The sequence below is a fragment of the Phacochoerus africanus genome, chromosome 14 (assembly GCF_016906955.1).
Source record: "Phacochoerus africanus isolate WHEZ1 chromosome 14, ROS_Pafr_v1, whole genome shotgun sequence".
NCBI classification, from domain to species: domain Eukaryota; kingdom Metazoa; phylum Chordata; class Mammalia; order Artiodactyla; family Suidae; genus Phacochoerus; species Phacochoerus africanus.
In genome coordinates, this window is record NC_062557.1 from 39,631,330 (window position 1) to 39,654,736 (window position 23,407).

Below are 23,407 nucleotides of genomic sequence, written 5' to 3' on the forward strand. Positions count from 1 at the left end.
TATAAGACCCTTATATTTTAGGAGTTCCCGCTGTGGCACACAGGACCGGCAGTGTCCTGGGATGCAGGTTCAATCTCTGGCTCAGCACAGTGGGTTAACAATCTGCTGTTCCTGGCCGGGAACTCGATATGCTGCAGGACTGCCAAAAAAGAAAAAAAAAAAAAAAAAAGACCCTTCACCCCAGTGTTCATAGTAGCACTACTTATCACCAAGACAGGGAAATAACCCAAATGGCCATTAAAGATGAGTGGTTTAAGAAGATGTGATGTGAAAACACACACACACAGGAATAGTACTCAGTCAAAAAAAGAAATGAAATATTGCCATTTGCTGCAGCATGGATGGACCTGGAGAATATGATATTAAGTGAAAAAAAAGACAAATATACCACTTACATGTGGAATCTGAAAAATAATACAAATGATCCTATATATAAAACAGAAGCAGACTCAGACATAAAAACAAACCCAGGGTTACTAAAGGGAGGGGGGGGAGAGGGATAAATTAGAGAAGTATGGGATTGATAGAAACTACTATACATAAAACAGATAAGCAGGATGAATTTACTGCATAATACAGAAAACAGTATTCAATATTTTGTAAATATCTATAATGGAAAATAATCTGAAAAAATATATACTTATAAAACAATTACTTTCCTGTAAACTAACAATATTGTAAACAACTATACTTCAATTAAAAAAAAAAAACAAAACCTATATTTTCATGCTTGGATTTCCGCTCAGAAACATGTAGGGTGTTAGACTGTGGGACACACATAAGTCATGCTTCACAGGGCTAGCCTATGACAAGACGTACTTTAAACATTCTTTTTTTTTTTTTTTTAAATTTTTTTCCATTTTTGGCCATACCCACAGTATATGGAAGTTCCCAGGCCAGGGATCGAATCCAAGCTGCATTTGAGGCTTACGCCACTGCTGCAACAATGCCAGATCCTTAATCTGCCGCAGCAGACCAGGGACTGGGCCAGCAACCACTGTGCCACAGCAAGCCAGGTCATTAAACCACTGTGCCACAGCAGGAACTCCTAAACATCCTTTTCAATGATGGACATTTTATTTTATTCTTTCATTTATTTATTTGGTTGTATTCACAGCTTTCGGAAGTTCCAAGGCCAAGGATCCTACCCAAGCCACGCAGTAACAATGCTGCATCCTTAACTGATAGGCCCACCAGAGAACTCCTAAACATACTTTTCAAAGGGACCCATTTTGGACTTCTCTGGTAGCCTGGTGGGTTAAGAATCTGGCATCGTCACTGCAGTGGCACAAGTTCAATCCTTGACCCAGGAACTTCCACATGCCTTGGCCAAAAAAACCCCAACAAACAACGCCCGCACCCCCCCCCCCACACACACACACAAATAAAGGGACTCATTTTAAATACCACTCTCTTATAAAAGCAGAAACTATTACCATTGGATTTGAATCTGCTATGAGGTCCCGCAGAGAATCCAGAAATCCCTGATCTTCAACCATCTGGGCATTGATGTCATGGAGTTTTGCCACACAGACTGCTGCTGTCTTCCGAACATAGGGATCTTCATCCTTTAAGCACTTGCGGAGGGGTTCACAGAGATATTCCGTAATCTTGTCCACCCGGATGCACCCCATGGTTCTGACTGCCAAGGCCCGAATCAGAGGATTGGGATCTTCACAGTCCTAAAAAAACAATCACTGACAACTATAGGTGTACAGGGTGACTAAAAATAAACAGTCAGATTTACGTAAGCCACAACAGAATATTCATTTAATGTAGGTTTCCAGTTACATTCCACATCAGAACTCACATCTCTTAGACCATTCCCTTCCAAGGTACAGTCTTAGTTGCCTACCTAAGAGTTTAGGCTAGGAATTCATTTAACTTTTATATACACAATGAAGAAGTGTCCTGTAGGTTTCATTTCAGAGCTGGGCAGAAAGCTTAGCTGATGCTACCACCCCCAGAGCCATTAGTGGACCTGTCCTATAAATAGAAAAGGTCTTAGGGCTTGTATTCTGGTACAGGAAAAAATTAGAAACTGGAAAGATGTGTCCCACTCAACAAATACCAAGTAGGGAGAAAGAGGACTGGTTACCTGGGGCCTACAGCCACGAAAGCAAAAGAGATATAGAAGGTGATTTGGGTTCCTTGAGTGAAGCAGAAGAGAGGGCCCTCTGAGACCCTGATTACATACATTCTCCTCTCCTAGCATATGTGTCAAATATGAATAGAATACTTATCATGAAGGAACAACCCTTAAACTGTCCTACATTAAGAAATTTCTTTAAACATTATAAACCTGTGAACATGCTAACTTCCAAAAAATGGAAACCAAATTCTTTCTGGTACTATCATCCACCTGTGCATCACCAGAAAGAAATGTTAGGTTGGTTCTGCTTTTTAAGGAGGAAAGCATGCTGTTTATTTTTCAAAACAGTTTAGTACAAGCTAATTTTAGAAATGCTGTCTGATTTTTGCTTTTAATGCAAACTGAATTCCAAACAGAGGAAAAAAACAATAAATAAAAAAATTAAAAACTGGAGTTTCCACTGTGGTATAGTCAGTTAAGAACCTGACTGTAGCGGCTTGAGTCACTGCAGAGGAGCAGTTTGATCCCTGACCTGGCGCAGTAGGTTAAAGGATATAGTGTCGCAAGCTATGCCACAGCTGTGGCTTGGATTCAATCCCTGGGCTGGGAATTTCCATGTACTGCGGATGTGGCCAAAAAAAAAAAAAAAAACTAATAGGAACAACCTCATTATTATGTTTATCAAATCTAATGATAGGACAAATTTGACTCTTGATATCTAATAATATTAAGAAATTTACTTTCTTCTTCTTTTTTGGCCACACAACAGCAGCAACAAAACCCACTGCAGTGACAATGCCATATCTTTAACCCTATGTTGCAAAAGAATTGCAAGGAATTTCTTTACTGGTCAGGTTTTAAAGATGTGACAATGGTACTATAGTTACATATGTTTGGGATTTACTGTAAAAGTAACCAGTAGGAAAGGAGGAGGGGAGTCAGGGAAGCATGTATGGAGAGTATAAGTTAAACAAGGCTGGTCACAGGCAGGTGACTATTGAAACTACAAGACTGATACTTAGCAATTTATTATACTATTCCCTCTACCTGAAGATGCTTGAAAATTTCCATAATGACAAAAAAGCTCATCAACTGTTCTAAGACCTACTGAATAAAACAAAATTAAATAGCAGTTCCTGCAGTTTCCATTTCTTCTGACCCATAAGCATAGTTCTACCAAGGTAAAATAGGTAAAGCCCCAAGATACTGATACTACAAAGATATGCTCAACCTTTGTTAGCCTTGGAAGGCAAAACAGTGAGGTTTCACCTGGTTTTCTTCTCCCATCTGGCAAAAATGCACCAAGCCCTGCTGACAGAAGGCTCACCATATGGTTTGAACTGGATGACAAACGGTGGCACACAGAATGCTTAAAACACGAACATTCCTACTCATTGCCAGTACTTCTCTAGAGGCTCTCTTTTGGAACAGAGGTTGCTTATTTGCAATGCAGACACTTACTATATCAAGAGACATTTCTGAAAAGACACTGCTCTTGAATCCCTGGGAAAGAGTTACCTTCACAAAGCTGTTGACAGCCATGATGGCCATGTCTGGCTGACTCTTGGCATAGTTCATCAAATAGAGATACACAAGCTTCTTTAGTTCCAGGTTGTCAGTCTGCATACAATTCACTACATCTGGAAACAGAGAGCTGAGAAGAGAGAAAGGGAACATGAACAGATGTTTGCGCCAAGCTGTTGGATAGAACACAAAGAAATGGCCTTAATTTTCTTTTCCTTTTTGTCTTTTTTGCCTTTTCTAGGGCCACTCCCGCGGCAAATGGAGGTTTCCAGGCTAGGGGTCTAACTGGAGCTGTAGCCACTGGCCTACACCAGAGACAAAGCAGCTCGGGATGGGAGCCGAATCTGCAACCTACACCACAGCTCACGGCAACGCCGGATCCTCAACCCACTGAGCAAGGCCAGGGATCGAACCTGCAACCTCATGGTTTCTAGTTGGATTCTATAACCACTGAGCCACGGCGGGAACTCCAAAATGGCCTTAATTTATAAAGTGACTTGATGCAAGGACAAATCTCCCTGCAGTGATAATTATCACAGAAATAAATTACTAAAGAAATTATAGGAGTTCTTTTGCGGCTCAGTGGATTAAGGACTCAGCATTATCACTGCAACAGTTTCGGTCACTGCACCACGAAAAAAAAATAGTAGTGGTCTCAAGAAGATGTCTAAAAATAAATTTTAAAGAAAAATTTTACTATGAAAAAAGTATAATGAATCTGATGTATCAATCACCCAGCTACAAGTAATGATACATACCCAATCTTGTTTCATATACAACTCAGTTGAGAGAATCCCCCAGTCCCTACTTCATTTAGTTGCTCTAAACGATTTTTTTTAAAAATCCTAGACAGAGTCCCTGTTGTGGCTCAGCAAGTTAAGAATCCAAAATAGTGTCCATGAAGATTCGGGTTTGATCCCTGGCCTTGTTCAGTGGGTTAACAATATAGCATCACTGCAAGCTGCAGTACAGGTCAAAGATGTGGCTCAGATCTTGAGATGCTCTAGCTGTAGTATAAGCTTGCAGCTGCAGCTCCAATTTGACCCCTAGCCTGGGAACTTCCATGTGCTTACAGGTGTGGCTGTAAAAAGAGGGAAAAAAAAATCCTAGACATAATATCTCATATATAATATTTTAGTGTGCATCTTTAGGTATCCTTTTTTTGGGGGGCTGTACCTGCAGCACATGGAAGTTCCTAGGCCAGGAATCAAACCCACACACAGCAGCAACCTAAGCCACTGCAGTGACAAAGCCAGATCCTTAACCTACTACACTACATGGGAACTCCAGAAATCTTTTTTTTTTTTAAATCACTATATCACACACAAAAACTAGCAGTAATTCTTCATATCAATTCTTTGCAGTTCAAAGCACTACAAGTGTCACTGCAGCAGCTCAGGTGGCTGCTGCGGCATGTGTACGATCCCTCACCCAGGAACTTCTGCATGCCGTGAATGCAGCCAAAAAAAGGGAAAAATGAAAAAAAGGTTTGTAGCAACCCTACATTGTCAGATAATGGTTAAATCAATAGTTTTTTAACTGATGTATATACTTTTTAAAAATTCATAATGCTACTGCTGCACACTTAAACTACAGTGTAAAATCATATAACTTTTATATGCACGAGGAAACCAAAAAATCTGTGGGACTTGCTTTATTGTGACATTTGTTTTAGTACAGTGGTCTGGAACTGAACCCTCGGTATCTCCAAGGTATGCCTACACATAGAAATAGAATTAATTACAAAAAAGAAGATGGAATGCACAGTTAAATAATCCATCCTATCTCCAACGACCCAATGACTTCTGCACTGGAAGGTGAATTATTTGCATGTAGGTACCTGGTGTAATTTCATGCACATGTAGATATTTAACAAACACTATAAACACTTTCCAAAAATGAGTGTTCCTTCCATTTCTTAAGGGAATAGCTCATGTGTAAAACAGTAAAATCAGTAAATAAATGTGAAACATTAACCAAGAATAAATTAGAGATCTTAAATAATTAATTTCAATAACCTGCACAAGATCAAGAAGATCCTCATCAAGAAGAGTCCAAGTTCTAGAGGTAAAAACTGTTAAGTACCAACCTACAAAGCTAGAAACCTAAACTTTCCAAATGGCAGCTACTAGTCACATAGCCTACTGAGCATTTGCAATGCAGCTGGTCTGAACTGAGATGTGATACATGCATAAAATACACACGGGAAGTTCTCTTGTGGCACAGCAGGTTAAGGACCCAGTGTTGTCACTGCAGTGGTTTGGGTTGCTGCTGTGGTGCAGGTTTGATTCCTGGACCAGGAATTTTTATATGCTGCAGGCACAGCCAACCCCACCCCCACCACAATGAATTCTAAAGACTTCATACAGAAAATACAATGTAAAATATCTCATTCATAGTTTTTAATACTGGTTTCATGCTGAAATGATACCATTTTGGACATACTAGATTATAGATATTACTTATTATAAATTAATGTTATCTGTTTTTTATTTTTTAAATGTGGCTACCAGAGAATTTAAAAATACATATGTGGCTTGCACTGTACTTCTATCAGATAGCCCTCAACTTGAGGTACTTGCAGGGGAGACTGAAATATGATAACCTGCAAAGAGCTCATCTCAGTTTATTGTTTCTTTGAAATATCTTTCCAGGCACAGCACAAATCCCACTTTCTCTAAAAGAGTTCAACTCTTGGAGTTCCCATCGTGGCTCAGTGGTTAACGAATCTGACTAGGAACCATGAGGCTGCAGGTTTGATCCCTGACCTTGCTCAGTGGGTTAAGGATCTGGCGTTGCCGTGAGCTGTGGTGTAGGTTGCAGATGCGGCTTGGATCCCCCGTTGCTATGGCTCTGGTGTAGGCTGGTGGCTACAGCTCTGATTCAACCCCTAGCCAGGGAGCCTCCATATGCTGAGGGAGTGGCCCAAGAAATGGCAGAAAGACAAAAAAACAAAAACAAAAAACAAAAAACAGTTGCAGTGAGACCACAGGAAGATACTGAGCCATTTCTTACTGCCACCACTTCCTCCTGGGCTCCTGATCTGGTGAGGGGTGCTGTTGACCTTTCTAGTCTCGTGAATGCTCTTACTCTTAAAAATTACTGCAATCCCCAGAGCATTTGTTCATGTGGATTATGCCTATTGATTATTTCACCATATCAAGAATTAAAACAGAGAAATTTTTAAAATATTTACCAATTTAAAATAACAATAAACACATTTCATGTTAACACAAACATTTTACAGTAAAATCTACCTATTTTAGTTATTTTTTAAAATTAAGATGACATTTGAGTTTCCTTCGTGGCTTAGTGGTTAACGAATCCAACTAGGAACCATGAGGTTTCGGGTTCGATCCCTGGCCTTGCTCAGTGGGTTAAGGATCTGGCATTACCATGAGCTGTGGTGTAGGCCAGCAGCAACAGCTCCGATTAGACCCCTAGCCTGGGAACCTCCATACGCCACGGGTGCGGCCCTAGAAAAGACAAAAAAGACCAAAAAAAAAAAAATTAAGATGACATTGTTTTGATTTTTGCAAATCTCTTTAATGTCTAGTTTAAATAAAAGCAGCTGGACTCTCGCATCTGTTTCTGAATTCATTCTGTTGTAGAGTGTTTTTTTGAAGTGTAAGAAGAATCCATCTTTATACATGTATATAAATTGGAAAATGGAGGAGTATTTTAATAGCTTTTTCCTATAATTGGATGTTTTTCTTTGATACATTAAAGCTAGGAAAATGGTTGTTTTGCTTTTTCTTTTGTGGTTTTTAGTCCACAAACGAGTTTCTTAAAACTAAAGCACAATGTGGAATCTGAAACCATATCAATAAACTTTCTGTACTTGTTTACATTAAAATCCATTTCTTTATCATTTATTTTGAATGGTATTTTTTACCAACGCATAATTTTTTGGTTTTTTGTCTTTTGAGGGCTACACTCGTGGTATATGGAGGTTCCCAGGCTAGGGATCCAACTGGAGCTGTTGCTGCCAGCCTATGCCACAGCCACAGACAGAAGATTCGAGCCGAGTCTTCGACCCATACCACATCTCACGGCAATGCCAGATCCTTAACCCACTGAGCGAGGCCAGGGATCGAATCCAAGTCCTCATGGATGCTAGTCAGGTTAGTTAACCACAGAGCCACGATGGGAACTCCCCATGCATGATTTTGTGACGTATGCACTAATCATTTAGAAAGTAATGGTTCAATGAGTTATGCAGATCTCATCTATGTTAAATATGTTGGCTATTTCATTATATTAATAGCCAATACAATCACATCCATTAATTCCACCACCAATCTCACCAGAAAAATCTGTAAGTGCTGGGAAGTTACCAAAGCTCACTCTAATTTTTCCTGTTCTATTTTATGTCTTTTTAGGGCCACATCATGGCATATGAGAAGTTCCCAGGCTAGGGGTAGAATCGGAGCTGCAGCTGCCGGCCTATGCCACAGTCACAGCAACCTGGGATCCGAGCCATGTCTGTGACCCACACCACAGGTCACATCAATGCTGGATCCTTAACCCACTGAGCGAGGCCAGGGATTGAATCTGAATCCTCATGGATACCAACTAGGTGGGTTCATTGCTGCTGAGCCACAATGGGAATTCCCTTATTTTTGCTTTAAAAATAAAAATTTATCTACTGTCATTTTTTTTTTCCCCTTGAAGTGACAGATTTACTTTGTTCATTTTTTCCCCTTGTTTTTATGGCTGCACCAGCAGCACACAGAAGTTCTTAGGCTAGGGGTGGAATGAGAACTGCAGCTGCCAGCCTAAACTGCAGTCACAGCAACACTGGATCTGAGCTGCATCTGCAACCTACACCACAGTTCACGGCAATGCTGGATCCTTAACTCACTGAGCGAGGCCAGGGATCAAACCTGCATCCTCATGGATACAATCAGATTCATTTCCACTGCACCACAACAGGAACTCCAGCAGTAGTGCTTTATGCATAATTTCTGTTTCATCACATGGAAATTTAAAAAGACCTGAACTCAAAGGTTCAAGGTTTTTTGTTTTTTAGGTTTTTTTTTTTTTTTTTGCTATTCCTTTGGGCCGCTCCCGCGGCATATGGAGGTTCCCAGGCTAGGGGTCTAATCGGAGCTGTAGCCGCTGTCCTACACTAGAGCTACAGCAACGTGGGATCCAAGCCACATCTGCGACCTACACAACAGCTCACGGCAACACCGGATCCTTAACCCACGGAGCAAGGCCAGGGATTGAACCTGCAACCTCATGGTTCCTAGTCAGATTCATTAACCACTGCACCACAATGGGAACTCCGGTTCAAGGTTTAATAAAATAAAATTTTAATACTTCAGAAGGACAGTCCTAAGTGAAACTGCCCTTTTTTCCTGCAAGCCCCGGTGGTGAAGAATACAATGACTACTGTTACAGTTTGGCACCACTGCCTTCATTCACATTAGGGCACCAGTGGTGCAAATGTCAACACAGTGAAAAAGGCAAACGACACCTAAGTATTATTAAAAGAATAGCTTTGACTTCATGGATCACATGAAAGGATCTCAGGGACCTTCGGGGGCCTGCAGACAATCCTTACTTATTTCCAAATGGTCATGCTAAATTACAGGTAAAAGGAGGGGCAGGAGGAAGAAGACCATTTGGATTCTGTTAATAGTAATCTTCATCTTGAATTCTGCAACTGCATGTAGAGTTACCAAGGTGAGGGGACTGGTTCAAGGCAATTAAAGTACTCATGAGCTTCTGCATCTCAGTATATTTTTATCTTCTAAACTACCTCAGCAACAGATTTGGTACTATGTCAGCTCTCAGGTTTTGTGCTAGATCTGAATGTAAGGGAAATCAAACTGGTTTCATTTTTCTAAAAAAAACCCCAAAACCCACTCTATCACAGAGTTAATATAACTCTGTTAATACACTCCCGGTTGTTTTCAGTGAGACAAACTCATTCTTATTCATTCTGATTGTAACGGCTTTAAATGAAAAGTAGTAAAAACCAAGGGTACAGGTCTCAAATGAGCAAGGCAGAAGAAATTACCCTTACCTAACATCCTTCCCCACAGTCATAGCAGCAATCACTTTCTTCACAGCCTCCTTCCTCTTTTCTTTCTTTTCATTGTTGAGTTCAGCCTTTAATTCAAAGATTTCTCCTAAAAGAGAACAAATGGGTGAGGTCCCAGGACCAGAGAACTAGAGCAGAGAACCATACTAAGTAGTAAGTAACACCACACTGGCTGGCCAGAGACAGGGCTACAACTGAGAAGATTATTTAAAAATTACAGGATAGGTACAATCAAATCCATAGAATGTTAACTGACACATTGATAAGGATGCCATCGTTATGTTGCGGCCAGAAAGGAAGGTGTGCGAGCTGGAACTTAGGAAGCAAAGAAGTGCATAAAAAGCAAAGATACCTCATGATATTTTACTACACTGGGGAGAGAATAGCATCTGACGGATGACCTCCTATCAGAATTTCAAAGTCCTGGGGAAAAAATAAATGTAGGCAGGGAAGAGGCTCACGAATCAGTGCTTTCAAACTGGAAGGGATTCCTCATTCACCTACTCTCAGCTCCACAAAGAACTGAGGCTCAAAGGTCACAGAGTGAGTGACAGAGCTGGCTTTAGAACTTTATCTCCCAACTCTTGAATCTAGTTCTCAACTTTGGCTACACACTATTAGCTGAGTGTACTAAAAATAATGTTCACACTCCATTCTGGACCAAATAAATCAGAATGTGTGTCAAGGGGTAGAACTCCTACGTTCACATTTTTTAAAGTTCCCCCAAGTGATTCTAATATATAACCAGGGTTGAGAATCACTGCTCCAATTAGTACTTTAAGATGTTAATGGGCTTTAGGGCCCTATCCTGTCAGTCTAACTTCAGAAATAATAATCCTAAAACTTCAAAAATAGTATGAACCACAATCATTTCTAAAGGTACAATCTTAAGTGACTGGCTACTCAGGCTCTCCACTATGAAATGCCAGGACTGCCACCACTATTTTATTTAAGGCCTGGGCTCACCTGTCTCCAGAAAGCTGAGGCTGAAGTAAGAGAACAGCTACTTCAGCCCTCCACTGTTTTGTTGTTGTTGTTGTTTTGCCCACACCCCCAGCATATGGAAGTTCTTGGGCCAGTGACTGACTGAATCCGAAGCCACAGTTGTGGCAACTCCAGATCCTTAACCAACCTCATTTTTTCCACCTTTACGACTGTTCTTGATGTTCATTTTAACCTCATTAGCCATTATAGAAATGGTGGGAGCATCAAACTGTATGATCTGCTGAAGCCACCAAATGGGAAGGATGAAAGTGGTAAACAACACGGAAGTCGTGCATTAAGAAAGCTTGTTACTTCTGGGAGTTCCCGTGGTGGCGCAGTGGTCAACGAATCCAACTAGGAACCATGAGGTTGTGGGTTCGGTCCCTGCCCTTGCTCAGTGGGTTAACGATCCGGCATTGCTGTGAGCTGTGGTGTAGGTTGCAGACGCGGCTCGGATCCCGCGTTGCTGTGGCTCTGGCGTAGGCCGGTGGCTACAGCTCCGATTCGACCCCTAGCCTGGGAACCTCCATATGCCGAGGGAGCGGCCCAAGAAATAGCAACAACAACAACCACAACAAAAGACAAAAAAAAAAAAAAGAAAGTTTGTTACTTCAATATCCATTGCCAACAAAGCAAACAATTATTACAAAAATCACTGTTTTATTTGGCAGCTGCAAAAATAACACAGACAGAAAAGCTGGGCCCTTTAAGGAATCATTCTCTTTGCCAAACCCTTTGCTGCCAACTCCAGCTTTTAGGGTTCCCATCATTTACTTCTGGGAACAGTAAAGAATAAGCAGCAGGGTTTCAGAAAGTCTGACTTGTGAATGGCAGCAGGAGTTGAAGAATAAAAATAGGATGTAACTGAAATCATTCCAAGGGCACCAACTTGAAGAACATGTCCCAGTGGCAGTTCTGATGGGTGTCACAGAAGTAAAAGGAACACAGTCTAACCATTTTTTTAAATGGTGGTATTTACCCAGCCATGACTTACCTATAAGTCTCAAACTTTTACAAATCCTTGAATTAAAAAAGGCTATCAGGGAGTTCCCATCGTGGCTCAGTGGAAACGAATCTGACTAGTATCCATGAGGACGCAGGTTTGTTCCCTGGCCTCTCTCAGTGGGTTAAGGATCTGGCGTTGCTGTGGTGTAGGCCAGCAGCTGTAGCTCTGATTCGACCCCTAGCCTGGGAACCTCCAAAAGCAATAGGTTTGGCCGTTAAAAAAAGTATTTAGAAATCTACCAGAACCCATTACAAAAGCAGGTTTTAAGAATTGGGTGAGTTTTTAAGTTAACATCTTTTTTCTTTTTCTTTTTTCTTTTTTTTTTTTTTTAAGGGTCACACCCAAGGCATATGGAAGTTCCTGGGCTAGGGGCTGAACTGGCGGCTGCAGCTGCCAGCCTACACCACAGCAATAGCAACGCCAGATCCAAGCTACATCTGAAACCCATGCTGGATCCTTAACCCACTAAGCAAGGCCAGGGATTGAATCTGCATCCTCAAGGATACTAGTTGAGTTCTCAACCCACTGAGTCACAGTGGAAACTCCAGTTAACATCTTTTCGTGTCATTATAGACAACACTTTGGTCAACGAGGCACACGAGGAGTTCCCATCGTGGCGCAGTGGTTAACGAATCTGACTAGGAACCATGAGGTTGCGGGTTCGATCCCTGGCCTTGCTCAGTGGGTTAACGATCCGGCGTTGCCGTGAGCTGTGGTGTAGGTCGCAGACGCGGCTTAGATCCCGAGTTGCTACGGCTCTGGCGTAGGCCAGTGGCTACAGCACTAATCAGACCCCTAGCCTGGGAACCTCCATATGCCGCGGGAAGCGGCCCTAGAAACGGCAAAAAGACAAAAAAAAAAAAAACCAAGGCACACGAAATGTTAACAGAATAAATATATTTCAGAGTAAGGGAATCAAGAAAATGAAAATGCTGAAAATGAATAAGGCTTTTGTAAGGTGGAAACAGTAAAAACAGGAAGGAGTTGGGTGGAGCCAAAGAAGGGCACTAAGGGAGACAAGTTATCTCAAACATACTACAGCTTTACTAAATTCTTATCTTCCCCCCATTTCTGCCCCTTAATTAAATCTACCAAGGGCTGCTAGTAGCTAGTAATACTAAGTAGAAAAATCTGGGGAGCTTTTTTTTTCCCTTCTTCTTTTCTTTTTAGGGCCACACCCACAGCATATGGAGGTTCCCAAGCTACTGGCCTACACCACAGCCACAGCAATACCAGATCCGAGTCCAGTCTGTGACCTTACACCACAGCTCAGGGCAACACTGTATCCTTAACCCACTGAGCAACGCCAGGGATGGAACCTGAGGCCTCCTGGATACTAGTCAGATTTACTTCCACTGAGCCCAGGATGGGAACTCCCTGGGGAGCTTTTAAAAATCCCCACACCTAGGCCATATTCTAGACCAAAGAAAGCAAGATATCCATAGGAGCAGGCCTGGACATGAATATTGTTTTAAACTTCACTGGGCAATTCCAATGCGTAGGCAAGGCTGACAGCCATGGACTAGTAGCTGATGTAATTAAGTGAATTACTACAGTTATCTTCTGTGTTAGAAGACCCTGTTTACCCTTAAATAACTCCAAATGATGGAATAGTACAAATATGCTTGAGCTTTTCAGAAAATGTTCTGCTGCTCCAGGCCACTCTGTGTGTCCTCCTATGTTTCCTCTTTTCTTTTGAAGTCATTTTAATCTTAAGGTTGCAGAATTCCCCAGTTGCTAATATTAAGCCACATATGCTTTATTATACTTTTTATATATTTATACATTTTTTCTCAGATTTCATTTAATAGTAAACTATAAACATCATGTTTCTTTAGCTCTAAACATGTCAGTGTATAATTTCTAAGAACAAAGAATTAAGTTACATAATCATAATAAAATGACGAAAATCAAGATATTTAACACTGATAAATCATCATTATCTAATCTACAGATCTTGCTCAAAGATCCTGATAATGTCCTTTAGAGTAATTTTACCCTTACCCGCCTTGAGCCAGGATCCAATTCAGGATCATGCTTTACATTTACTGTCAGAGCTCTTTACTTTCCTTTAATCTGCAACAGCTGGCCAGCCTTTGTCTTTCATGGTGGCTTTGTTTGTTTTTGTTTTTATCTTTTTGCTATTTCTTGGGCCGCTCCCGTGGCATATGGAGGCTCCCAGGCTAGGGGTCGAATCGGAGCTGTGGCCACCGGCCTACACCCAGAGCCACAGCAACTCAGGATCCGAGCCGCGTCTGCAACCTACACCACAGCTCATGGCAACGCCGGATTGTTAACCCACTGAGCAAGGCCAGGGACTGAACCCGCAACCTCATGGTTCCTAGTCGGATTCGTTAACCCCTGCACCACGACGGGAACCCCCCATAATGCCTTTTTTTGTTTTAAAGTACAGGCCAGGAGTTCCCATTGTGGCTCAGCAGTAACGAACCCGACTAGGTCCATGAGGATTCAGGTTCGATCCCTGGCCTCGCTCAGTGGGTTAAGAATCCGGCGTTGCCATGAACTGTGCTGTAGGTCGCAGACGTGGCTTGAATCCTGCATTGCTGTGGATGTGGCAGGAGCCAGCAGCTGTAGCTCTGATTCATCCCTAGCCTGGGAACTTTCATACGCTGCGAAAAGAAAAAAAAAAAAAAAAAAGTACAGACCAGTCATTTTATAGAATGCTCTCAGTTTCCATGAGTGTTTCCTCATGATTACACTGAGGTTATGGATTTTGGCAGCCATAATTCATAAATGATGGTATGTACTTCTCAGCCAGAGGTCATCTGAAACAATGCATGTATGGAGGGATATGAAAATATCACATTTCCACACATTGTTTTGCATGACCTTTTCCTGTTAAAGATAAAAAAAATTAAATCATATGTATTAATATATGTACAGAAAAGATTGAAGATACATACTGAGTTCCCCTCAGGAACAGGAATAGGAAGAGAGAGAACTTTTGTTTTTATTTCTATCCTGCTTTAACAACACTCCTTGTTATAAAATGTTTATTTCCAAGTAAAAAATTCAAAGAGAATTTGGTGCAGCTACTATGGAAAATAGTATGGAGGTTCCTTAAAAACCTAGGGGTACCATATGATCCAGTAATCCCACTCCTGGGCATATATCTGGAGAAAATCTAATTTGAAAAGATATATGCACTCTAATGTTCAGAGCAGCACCATTTATATTAGCCAAGACATGGAAGCAACCTATAGGGGAAAGAATCTGAAAAAGAATACAAATACACACACATACACCTGAATCACTTTGCTATACACCAGAAACTAATACAACACTGTCAACCAACTATACTTCAATTAAAAAGAGAATAAATATGCTTCTTCCTCTTTTACCCTCCTCAGATCTATCGTCAGTGGATCAATCCTGTATCTCTTCCTTACATTAAAATCTTCAAGTCAAAATAATGCTCAGTGCAGCCCTATCTTTAAAAATCCATACTTTAATAATTTAGTCAGTACACCTTTATGTAAAAGTAGCAGATCCCCAATTAGTCCATGACATGCATGTGTGAAGAGGTCAGGAACATTCTACCTGGAATAACCTTACACCATGACTTTTGAAGAATCTTAAAAAAAGAAAAAAAAAAGGGGGGGGGCCTTAACCAGGTTCTCATACTTACCTTTTTTATTGGTTGTGAAGTACTTGGAGTCAGTCATGGTTTTGGATCTTTAATGTGCACCTACAGCAAGAGAAAAGAATTCCTTTATCCAAGTTATTTATGTCCAGCAAAGCACTCAACTAATTTTAAGAACATTTATATATAAGAATTTCTTTCTTTCTTTGGCTTTTCAGGGCTGCACCTGGGGCATATGGAAATTCCCAGGCTAGAAATCAAATCGGAGCTGCAGATGCCAGCCTATACCACAGCCACAGGAACTCCAGATCTGAGCCTTGTCTGAGACCTACATCACAGCTCACAGCAACACTGGATCTTTAACCCACTAATTGAGGCCACTAATCGAATCCTCATAGATACTAGTCAGGTTCGCTACCACTAAGCCACAATAGGAACTCCTATGTGTAAAAATTTCTGTATTCAAAAATGAGTATCCTCATCTTTACCACCATCGCTGGTGATTCAAGGGATACGAGGATAATTAAGAACGTAACACTTGCCTAACAAAGCTAACTGGAGCAAAACCAAAGGTCTAATGGAATAGAGTGATCATCTGAACCTGCCATGGCTTCATGATTTTGTCTATCTCCTCTAAGCCTCCAAGACCTAAAGCTAGATTTTTTTGTAGCTACATCCTCAGTTAGTCATGGCAGTATTTAAGATAAGGAAAAGTTTGTTTTGAAAGATCTCTGAATTACTTTCCATTAAGGAAAATCTGATTTATTTCCCTGTCTCCAGATGGAGTCACTCCAAAACATGTATTCTGAACCACAGTAAAACTGGAAGAGAAAACAATTCTGCCAACCTATTCATCGTTACATGCAACTATCAATAAAACGAATATCTTGTGTGGGGGGGGTGCAAAATTAGTAGGAAAATATTCTTTCATGACAAAACCCCTAGAAAGGCAAACATCCTTTATGCATGAATTTTTTTCTAAATTACAGTTTTCATATTTCCAACAATTTACACTATCCCCAAAGTATTCCCAAAGAATAAATAATATCAGTTTACAGTTAATGCAAAAAACCTGAGCTATTTCTTCAATCACACTGAATACAAAAGAAAATCAGAACTGGTATTAAAACTTAAAAGAACATGACTCCCAGCCCCAACTTTTAACTTTTCTGTTCCAATCTGCAGAATTAATCCAGCTGACATGCAAATCAAAACCACTATGAGGTACCACCTTACACTGGCCAGAATGGCCATCATCAAAAAGTCTACAAACAATAAATGCTAGAGAGGGTGTGGAGAAAGGGAACCCTCTCACACTGTTGGTGGGAATGTAAATTGGTGCAACCACTCCAGAAAACAGTATGGAGATTCCTCAGAAAACTAAAAATAGAATTACCATTAGATCCAGCAATCCCACTCCTGGGCATCTATTCAGAGAAAATCATGACTCAAAAAGATATATGTACTCCAATGTTCATTGCAGCACTATATGTAATAGCCAAGACATGGAAACAACCTAAATGCCCACGGACAGAGGAGTGGATAAGGAAGATGCGGCACACATACATAATGGAATACTACTCAGCCATTAAAAGGAAAGAAATGGCGGCATTTGCAACAACATGGATGGACCTAGAAGTTATCATGCTAAGTGAAGTCAGTCAGACAGCAAGATGCTGACATCATATGCTATCACTTACAGATGGAATCTAAAAAAAGGACACAATCAACTCTTTGCAGAACAGATACTCACAGACTTTGAAAAACATGGTTTCCAAATGAGACAGGTTGGGGGGTGGGGGGGATGCGCTGGGGTTTGGGATGAAAATGCTACAAAATTGGGTTGTGATTATCGTTGTACAGCTATAAATGTAATAAAATTCATTGAGTAATTAATAAGAAATAAAATACAAAAAAAATTTTAAAAGAAAAAGAAAAAAAAATCCAGCTGACATAAGGCTCCTCTGGCACAACAAAAACAGCATGGACTGATCACATGTTCCTCAAATGAGACAATATTTTCTGATTTGAGAAATTCCAAGACTGTCCAATGTACATGACTTCTTTAAATACACTAAAATTTTCTTTTAATAATACTCTTTCTGCACTCAAAAATTAGTATTTTCTTCCTTACCGCCTTCATAAGAATACTTATTACCAAACTTAGGACAGATGGCCTAGTATTTGCTCATTACCTTCAGGTCAAAACAACATGGGTGGTGATATATTTGGCAAGCTTGAGTGACAACACCTTGACGTACAATTGTAATTATGGGAGTTCCCATCCTGGCTCAGTAGTTAACAAACCTGACCAGCATCCATGAGGACATGGGTTCCATCCCTGGTCTTGCTCAGTGGGTCAAGGATCTGGCATTGCCATGACCTGTGGTATTGGTTACAGACTCAGCTTGGATCCTGCATTGCTCTGGCTGTGGCATAGGCCGGCAGCCACAGTTGCGACTGGACCCCTAGCCTGGGAACCTCCATATGCCTCAGGTGCGGCCCTGAAAAGGACCAAAAAACTAAAAAAAAAAAAAAAAAAAAATCATAGCTATGGATCTGTGAGAAAAGACCAAAGCACTAAATAAACCAATGTAATTAAGGAAAAAAAGGGCTGGAAAAACAAGAAATAATGAAAAAAGCTTGGCTCAAATCTGTTCTCTAAAAGGTACTAGTTGGACAATTTAAGGGAAATTAGACTCATCTGCTATCTTTACAAGCAGCTACCGAACGATTATAGTCCTGATCCTTCTACAGTAGTGCTTTAGATTGTACCAGAATTTCACTGAATTTATCTTATTAAAAGAAGTGAGCTGGGGAGCTCCTGTCGTGGCTCAGTGGTTAACGAATCCGACTAGCAACCTTGAGGTTTTGGGTTCGATCCCTGACCTTGCTCAGTGGGTTAAGGATCCGGCATTGCCGTGAGCTGTGGTGTAGGTCGAAGACGCGGCTCGGGTCCCACGTTGCTGTGGCCCTGGTGTAGGTGGGCAGCTGCAGCTCCGATTAGACCCCTAGCCTGGGAACCTCCATGTGCCGAGGAAGCGGCCCCAGAAAAGGCAAAAAGACAAAAAAAAAAGAAGAAGAAGTGAGATAGAACTCACACAAGTCATTATAGAATACAGAAATTTCTGCTTTGATAGTATTTGTTATAATTTAAAGTGAACCTGTAATTTCCAGAAAAAATTCAAAGAATGTTATAATCATTTAAGCCATTCACGATGTAAACTAAATGTGAAGTGGGCAAACTGAAAAAAGGAGTCCCTCCTATAAAAGACCTGGAAGAAGCCTGAAGTTATCACCTAAGAATTTTTTTTTTTGGTCTTTTTTTTTTTTGCCATTTTCTTGGGCCGCTTCTGTGGCATATGGAGGTTCCCAGGGTCTAATTAGAGCTGTAGCCACCAGCCTACGCCAGAGCCACAGCAATGCGGGATCTGAGCCACGTCTGCAACCTACACCACAGCTCACGGCAACGCAAATCCTTAACCCACTAAGCAAGGTCAGGGATCGAACCCGCAACCTAAGGTTCCTAGTTGGATTCATTAACCACTGAGTCACCACGGGAACTCCTCACCTAAGAATTTATATATACAAAGAGGAAAACAAGTATACAGAAATGATTACTAGAGCCTGACAGGAGGGCCAGTGCTAAAGGCCTTATGGTTTATCCAGGATATTATACCATTCTAAATCCTATGAGATTATCATAACTTAAAATTTGCAAAACATTTGAAAACAAAAGCTGCTTATTAGACTTTTTCACCATTTTTTTGAAAAAGCACCCTCAAATTGCTTTCTAAAGCTCTCATATGCACACACACTTTTTTTTTTTTTTTTGCTTTTTAGGTCCACACCTGTAGCATAAGGAAGTTCCCAGGCTAGGGAGTGAATCAGAGCTACAGCTGCTGGCCTACACTACAGCCACAGCAACTGGGAATCCAAGCCATGCCTATAACCTACACCATAGCTCATCGCAGGCCAGGGATCAAACTCATCCTCATGGATACTATTTGGATTTGTTTCCGCTGTGCCACAACGGGAACTCCCACACATATTAAATTCTTAACAGAAGTTTTCAACACAACCTGTTAAATGTTCAATTACCCTAGTCTGAAATCCTACCTTTATTAGTGACTCACACATTTCATTACTTTTTCTAACAAATTTCATCACTGAAGAATAGATTTCTGTCCTATTCATTGTGAGCACTAAGTGTTCTTAACTAAAGAATAATGTACCCGCCCACAAAATTTCAGGGAAGAGGAGAGAATCAAGCACATAATCTTAGATCCTAAATTAAGAACCCCTGCTTTTAAAGAGAAAGGAGAAACTTTTAAAGAGAAAGGAGAAACTCTCAGCTCACATTGTCCCACACAACAGTAATGAAATACCCCTTATACAAATTGGCAGAGAAACATTTTATCAGGTCAGTCCCTGCCTTAAGCCAAAAGAAGCGCTAAAAAATAAAAATCATTTTGGAGTTTCCTGGTGGTACAGTGGGTTAAGGGTCCAGCATTGCCACTTCATTGGCTTGGGTGACTGCTGAGGTGCAGGTTGGATCCTTATACCTAGAACTTCCGCATGCCGAGAGAGCAGCCAAAAAAAATTAAGAATAAAAAAATAAAAAGTCTAAACAAAAACAAGTAAGAGGCAGGGGTTGCACCACACTGTGAATGTATTAAACTGTTCACTCTAAAATGGTTCATTTTACGTTTTGAGAATTTCTTTTTTTTTCTTTTTGCCTTTTTAGGGCCGAATCCATGGCATATGGAGGTTCCCAGGCTAGGGGTCTAATCGGAGCTATAGTTGCCGGCCTACGCCACAGCCACAGTAACGCCAGATCCAAGCCACGTCTGCAACCTACACCACAGCTCATGGCAACGCCAGATCCTTAACCCACTGAGCGAGGCCAGGGATCGAACCTAGTCGGATGGTTTCCGCTGTGCCATGACAGGAACTCTACATTTTGTGAATTTCACCTCAAGAAATCACATATGCATATATTTTTATTTATTTTTTTGCTTATGTATATATCTTTAAGTGAAGTATTCTTAATCACATAGAGGAACAGAGCCAGATTCTCCAAAATATGGGATAATGAAAACTGTTGTCTGTTTTAGAAGACAAAACAAAAAAAGGCAGCCAAGATAGAGCTCAAAGAACAAATCAAGTATTTTGCTGAAGAGCCTCAAGAATTAAATTCCTCCTAGGGGAGAAAAAATGTGTTCCTCAGGAGAGCCCTAGGGGAAAGCAAAGCCATTGTGGAGTTGGAACTCACACTATCTTTTTACCAAATCAAGCTAGACAAGTCATGGCTGTTCTGAGGACCTGAGCTATGACCTCGGGACACTATGTTAAAAAATAAATAAATAAAGCTGCCACAGTCGAAAACATAATTACTCTTATTTTCCTAGCTCCGAGTGTGATGTCACTGCATTTCAGAAAAGGCTTCTCTGTACAAGATTATACATCTAGATTTAACATAACCTAGTTTCTACTAAATATAGGTTGTAAAAGTCCCTTCTCAACTATTTCTCTCCCCTTCCACTGCCCTAAAGAGAATCAGGCCAGAAAAAATTAATAGGGTCTTAATTTCAAATGGTTCTCTGGGACATGGCAGCTAAATTGGAGTTGGCGAGGCCACTAAATCGCCTCTCTTCACATAAAGTTGGGCTTTACACAGTTGGTATTTATAGGGAAAAAGTGAAACAGTAAACCAAATTATAAAGCAAAAAGGTCATTCTACAATCTTTCATTACAAAGGTGAGCGGTGCTAATTAGAACTTTCAATAATGCAAAGGCAATAGCATCTTCTGGTACCATTTATCGCATAAGAAATTACAAGAATTGACTACAACAGACACAGCTGTAGTTTCCATTTAAAATTGACTACAAGGTAATTTGTTAGTTCTATACAGTGGGAAAGAAGTTTTACATCCAACTCTTAACTGAAATAAACTCTGGAAAACTTAAGCCTGGAAGGAAAGAAAGAAGGAAGGAAGGAAAACATGTCCTACCTAATTCTATGCACCTTGGTTCAAAACTGTGCCTAGGAGTTCCCATCGTGGCGCAGTGGTTAACAAATCCGACTAGGAACCATAGGTTGCGGGTTTGGTCCCTGCCCTTGCTCAGTGGGTTAACGATCCGGCGCTGCCGTGAGCTGTGGTGTAGGTTGCAGACGCGGCTGGGATCCCGCGTTGCTGTGGCTCTGGCATAGGCCGGAGGCTACAGCTCCGATTCGACCCCTAGCCTGGGAACCTCCATATGCCGCGGGAGCGGCCCTAGAAATGGCAAAAAGAAGAAAACAAAAACAAAAAAACCTATACCTAAAACATAATATTTTAAAATATGGGTTAAGGGTCCCACGTTGCTGTGGCTCTGGTGTAGGTTGGCGGCTACAGCTCTGATTAGACCCCTAGCCTGGGAACCTCCATGTGCCGCAGGAGCGGCCCTAGAAAAAGCAAAAAGACAAAAATAAATAAATAAATAAATAAATAAAATATGGACGTGTATAAAAAAGAAAAAGAAAGTTCTTCTGAACTGGACTTTCTTGAGTCTCTTCAATCACAGAATGTTAACATATTAATTTTGCCACCCAACTTTCACTGAGGCGATTAGAACACACTATGCTTTCTGCTTCTTTGGGAGTTTAAAATGTTAAGATACCTGCAAAAAGTTCTCACCTTACCACCACGCTTAGTCATCATTGGAATGTGTTACACGTTTTCTTGTGCAGCTGCACCTCCTTCATCTGCTTTCTATTATTACTTTGTAAGTGTACCCTGAGGCTAAGCAATAGAAGTACACCAGGAAGGTGATTAATAATTTAAATTCTTCCCCGTAGAGACCACTTTCTTTGCCATTCTCCCTTTTCTAAAATTATGGCGTTTACTTTCTCTTTTAAACCATAATAATTATAACAGTGTTTGGCATTTAAAAAACACTTCTTTTTAAAAGTTAAAGTTTAATGAAGCGTCTACATTTTATTCACACTGCTTCATAATGAGGCAGCATAATAACTTCGTAATGAAAGAGTTCAAAAAAAAGCCTGCCCCCAAAAAGAAGGGTGCTCTGAAAACAAACAGCATGAATCAATTCTTCGGATTCAAAGAATATATATGGAATAACAGGAAGTTCCCGTGTCTTTACCTCTGTCTTAATCTACAGTCTTTCTCAAACCAGACCATTCCTGCTAAGACCAGAAAGAAAAAATTCCGGGCTAAGATTTACTCCCACTTGCTTCCCTTCCCCTCACATAGGGTCAATTCCGGAGGTTTTTCTTCCCTTTCTCCAACGTCAGGAATTCCTCCTCCTCCCCCCAGATGGTCATGACTCTAGGGATAGGTTCCTCCATTACAAGGTGGGGAAGAGGTGTCTCAACCTCAAAACGACGGGAGACTGGCAAGGATTGCTTATCAATGAGCAAAGCTTTGGGGGAATCCCTTTTCCCTTCTACTGGCTGGACACGTCCCAGCCTCTCAATGAACAACGCCAAACCGGGAAGGAAGGGTCTCCCCCTGGCCTCCAGTCTTTACTGGCCACACCCCTGGCCCATGGCCCTCGTAATCCCCCGACTTCAAATATACCTTTCTTTCCCCCAGTGTCCCCCAACTCCCAGTTGCCACCCCGAGGATTCCCTCGCCCCGCCTCAGCGGTGGAGTCCCTTTCTCCAACCCTATTCCTCACAACGGTCACACCCGACGGCTCACTCCCTCCTCAACGGTCACGCTCCTGGGATTTCCTCTCCTCCGCCCGTCTCCAACCTAACCTGGGGTTCCCCCTTGCCCATCAAAGAGGGACACACCCCAAAGTTAGCCGCCTTGAACTCACCGGAGGCAAGGGTGGGGGTGGCGGCAGCGGCCAGAGAGCACGGCCCGAGCGGTGTTGTAATGGTTTCCTGCACGTCACGACTCCTTCTCCAGGTCTAAGCCACTGCGCAAAACCCACTTTGCCAGGGACAAAGATGGAGGACAGGAAGCCCCTGACGTCAGAGAACCTCGCCACGTGGCGTCATCGAGGCGCGCGAGAGCACCAGAAAGGCAGCGCTCTCTGTCGCCTTGGAGACGAAAAAATTTTGCTCGGCAGGGAGAGACCTGAGGTCAAGGCCTCTGAGGAAGTTCAGTGGCTATCCTAAGGGATCTCTTAAAC

General features: G+C 41.4%; 1 protein-coding gene across 3 annotated transcripts in view; it reads right to left on the bottom strand.

Annotated features, from left to right (window-relative positions):
• The window catches only part of AP2B1 (adaptor related protein complex 2 subunit beta 1), a 129,343-nt gene that overhangs the window by 100,582 nt on the left and 5,354 nt on the right, over positions 1–23,407 (bottom strand). For 2 of the 3 annotated variants that reach the window (XM_047758916.1, XM_047758913.1), the window contains exons 1-5: positions 23,090–23,229; positions 15,308–15,367; positions 9,651–9,756; positions 3,611–3,746; positions 1,437–1,682 (exon numbers count right to left, since the gene is read on the bottom strand). In XM_047758916.1, the coding sequence (XP_047614872.1) occupies positions 1,437–1,682; positions 3,611–3,746; positions 9,651–9,756; positions 15,308–15,344 (525 nt within the window). In that variant the 5' untranslated portion in view covers positions 15,345–15,367; positions 23,090–23,229. Of the gene's footprint in view, positions 1–1,436; positions 1,683–3,610; positions 3,747–9,650; positions 9,757–15,307; positions 15,368–23,089; positions 23,230–23,407 lie in introns of those variants that run through there. The other variant, XM_047758915.1, reaches the window with a different exon arrangement.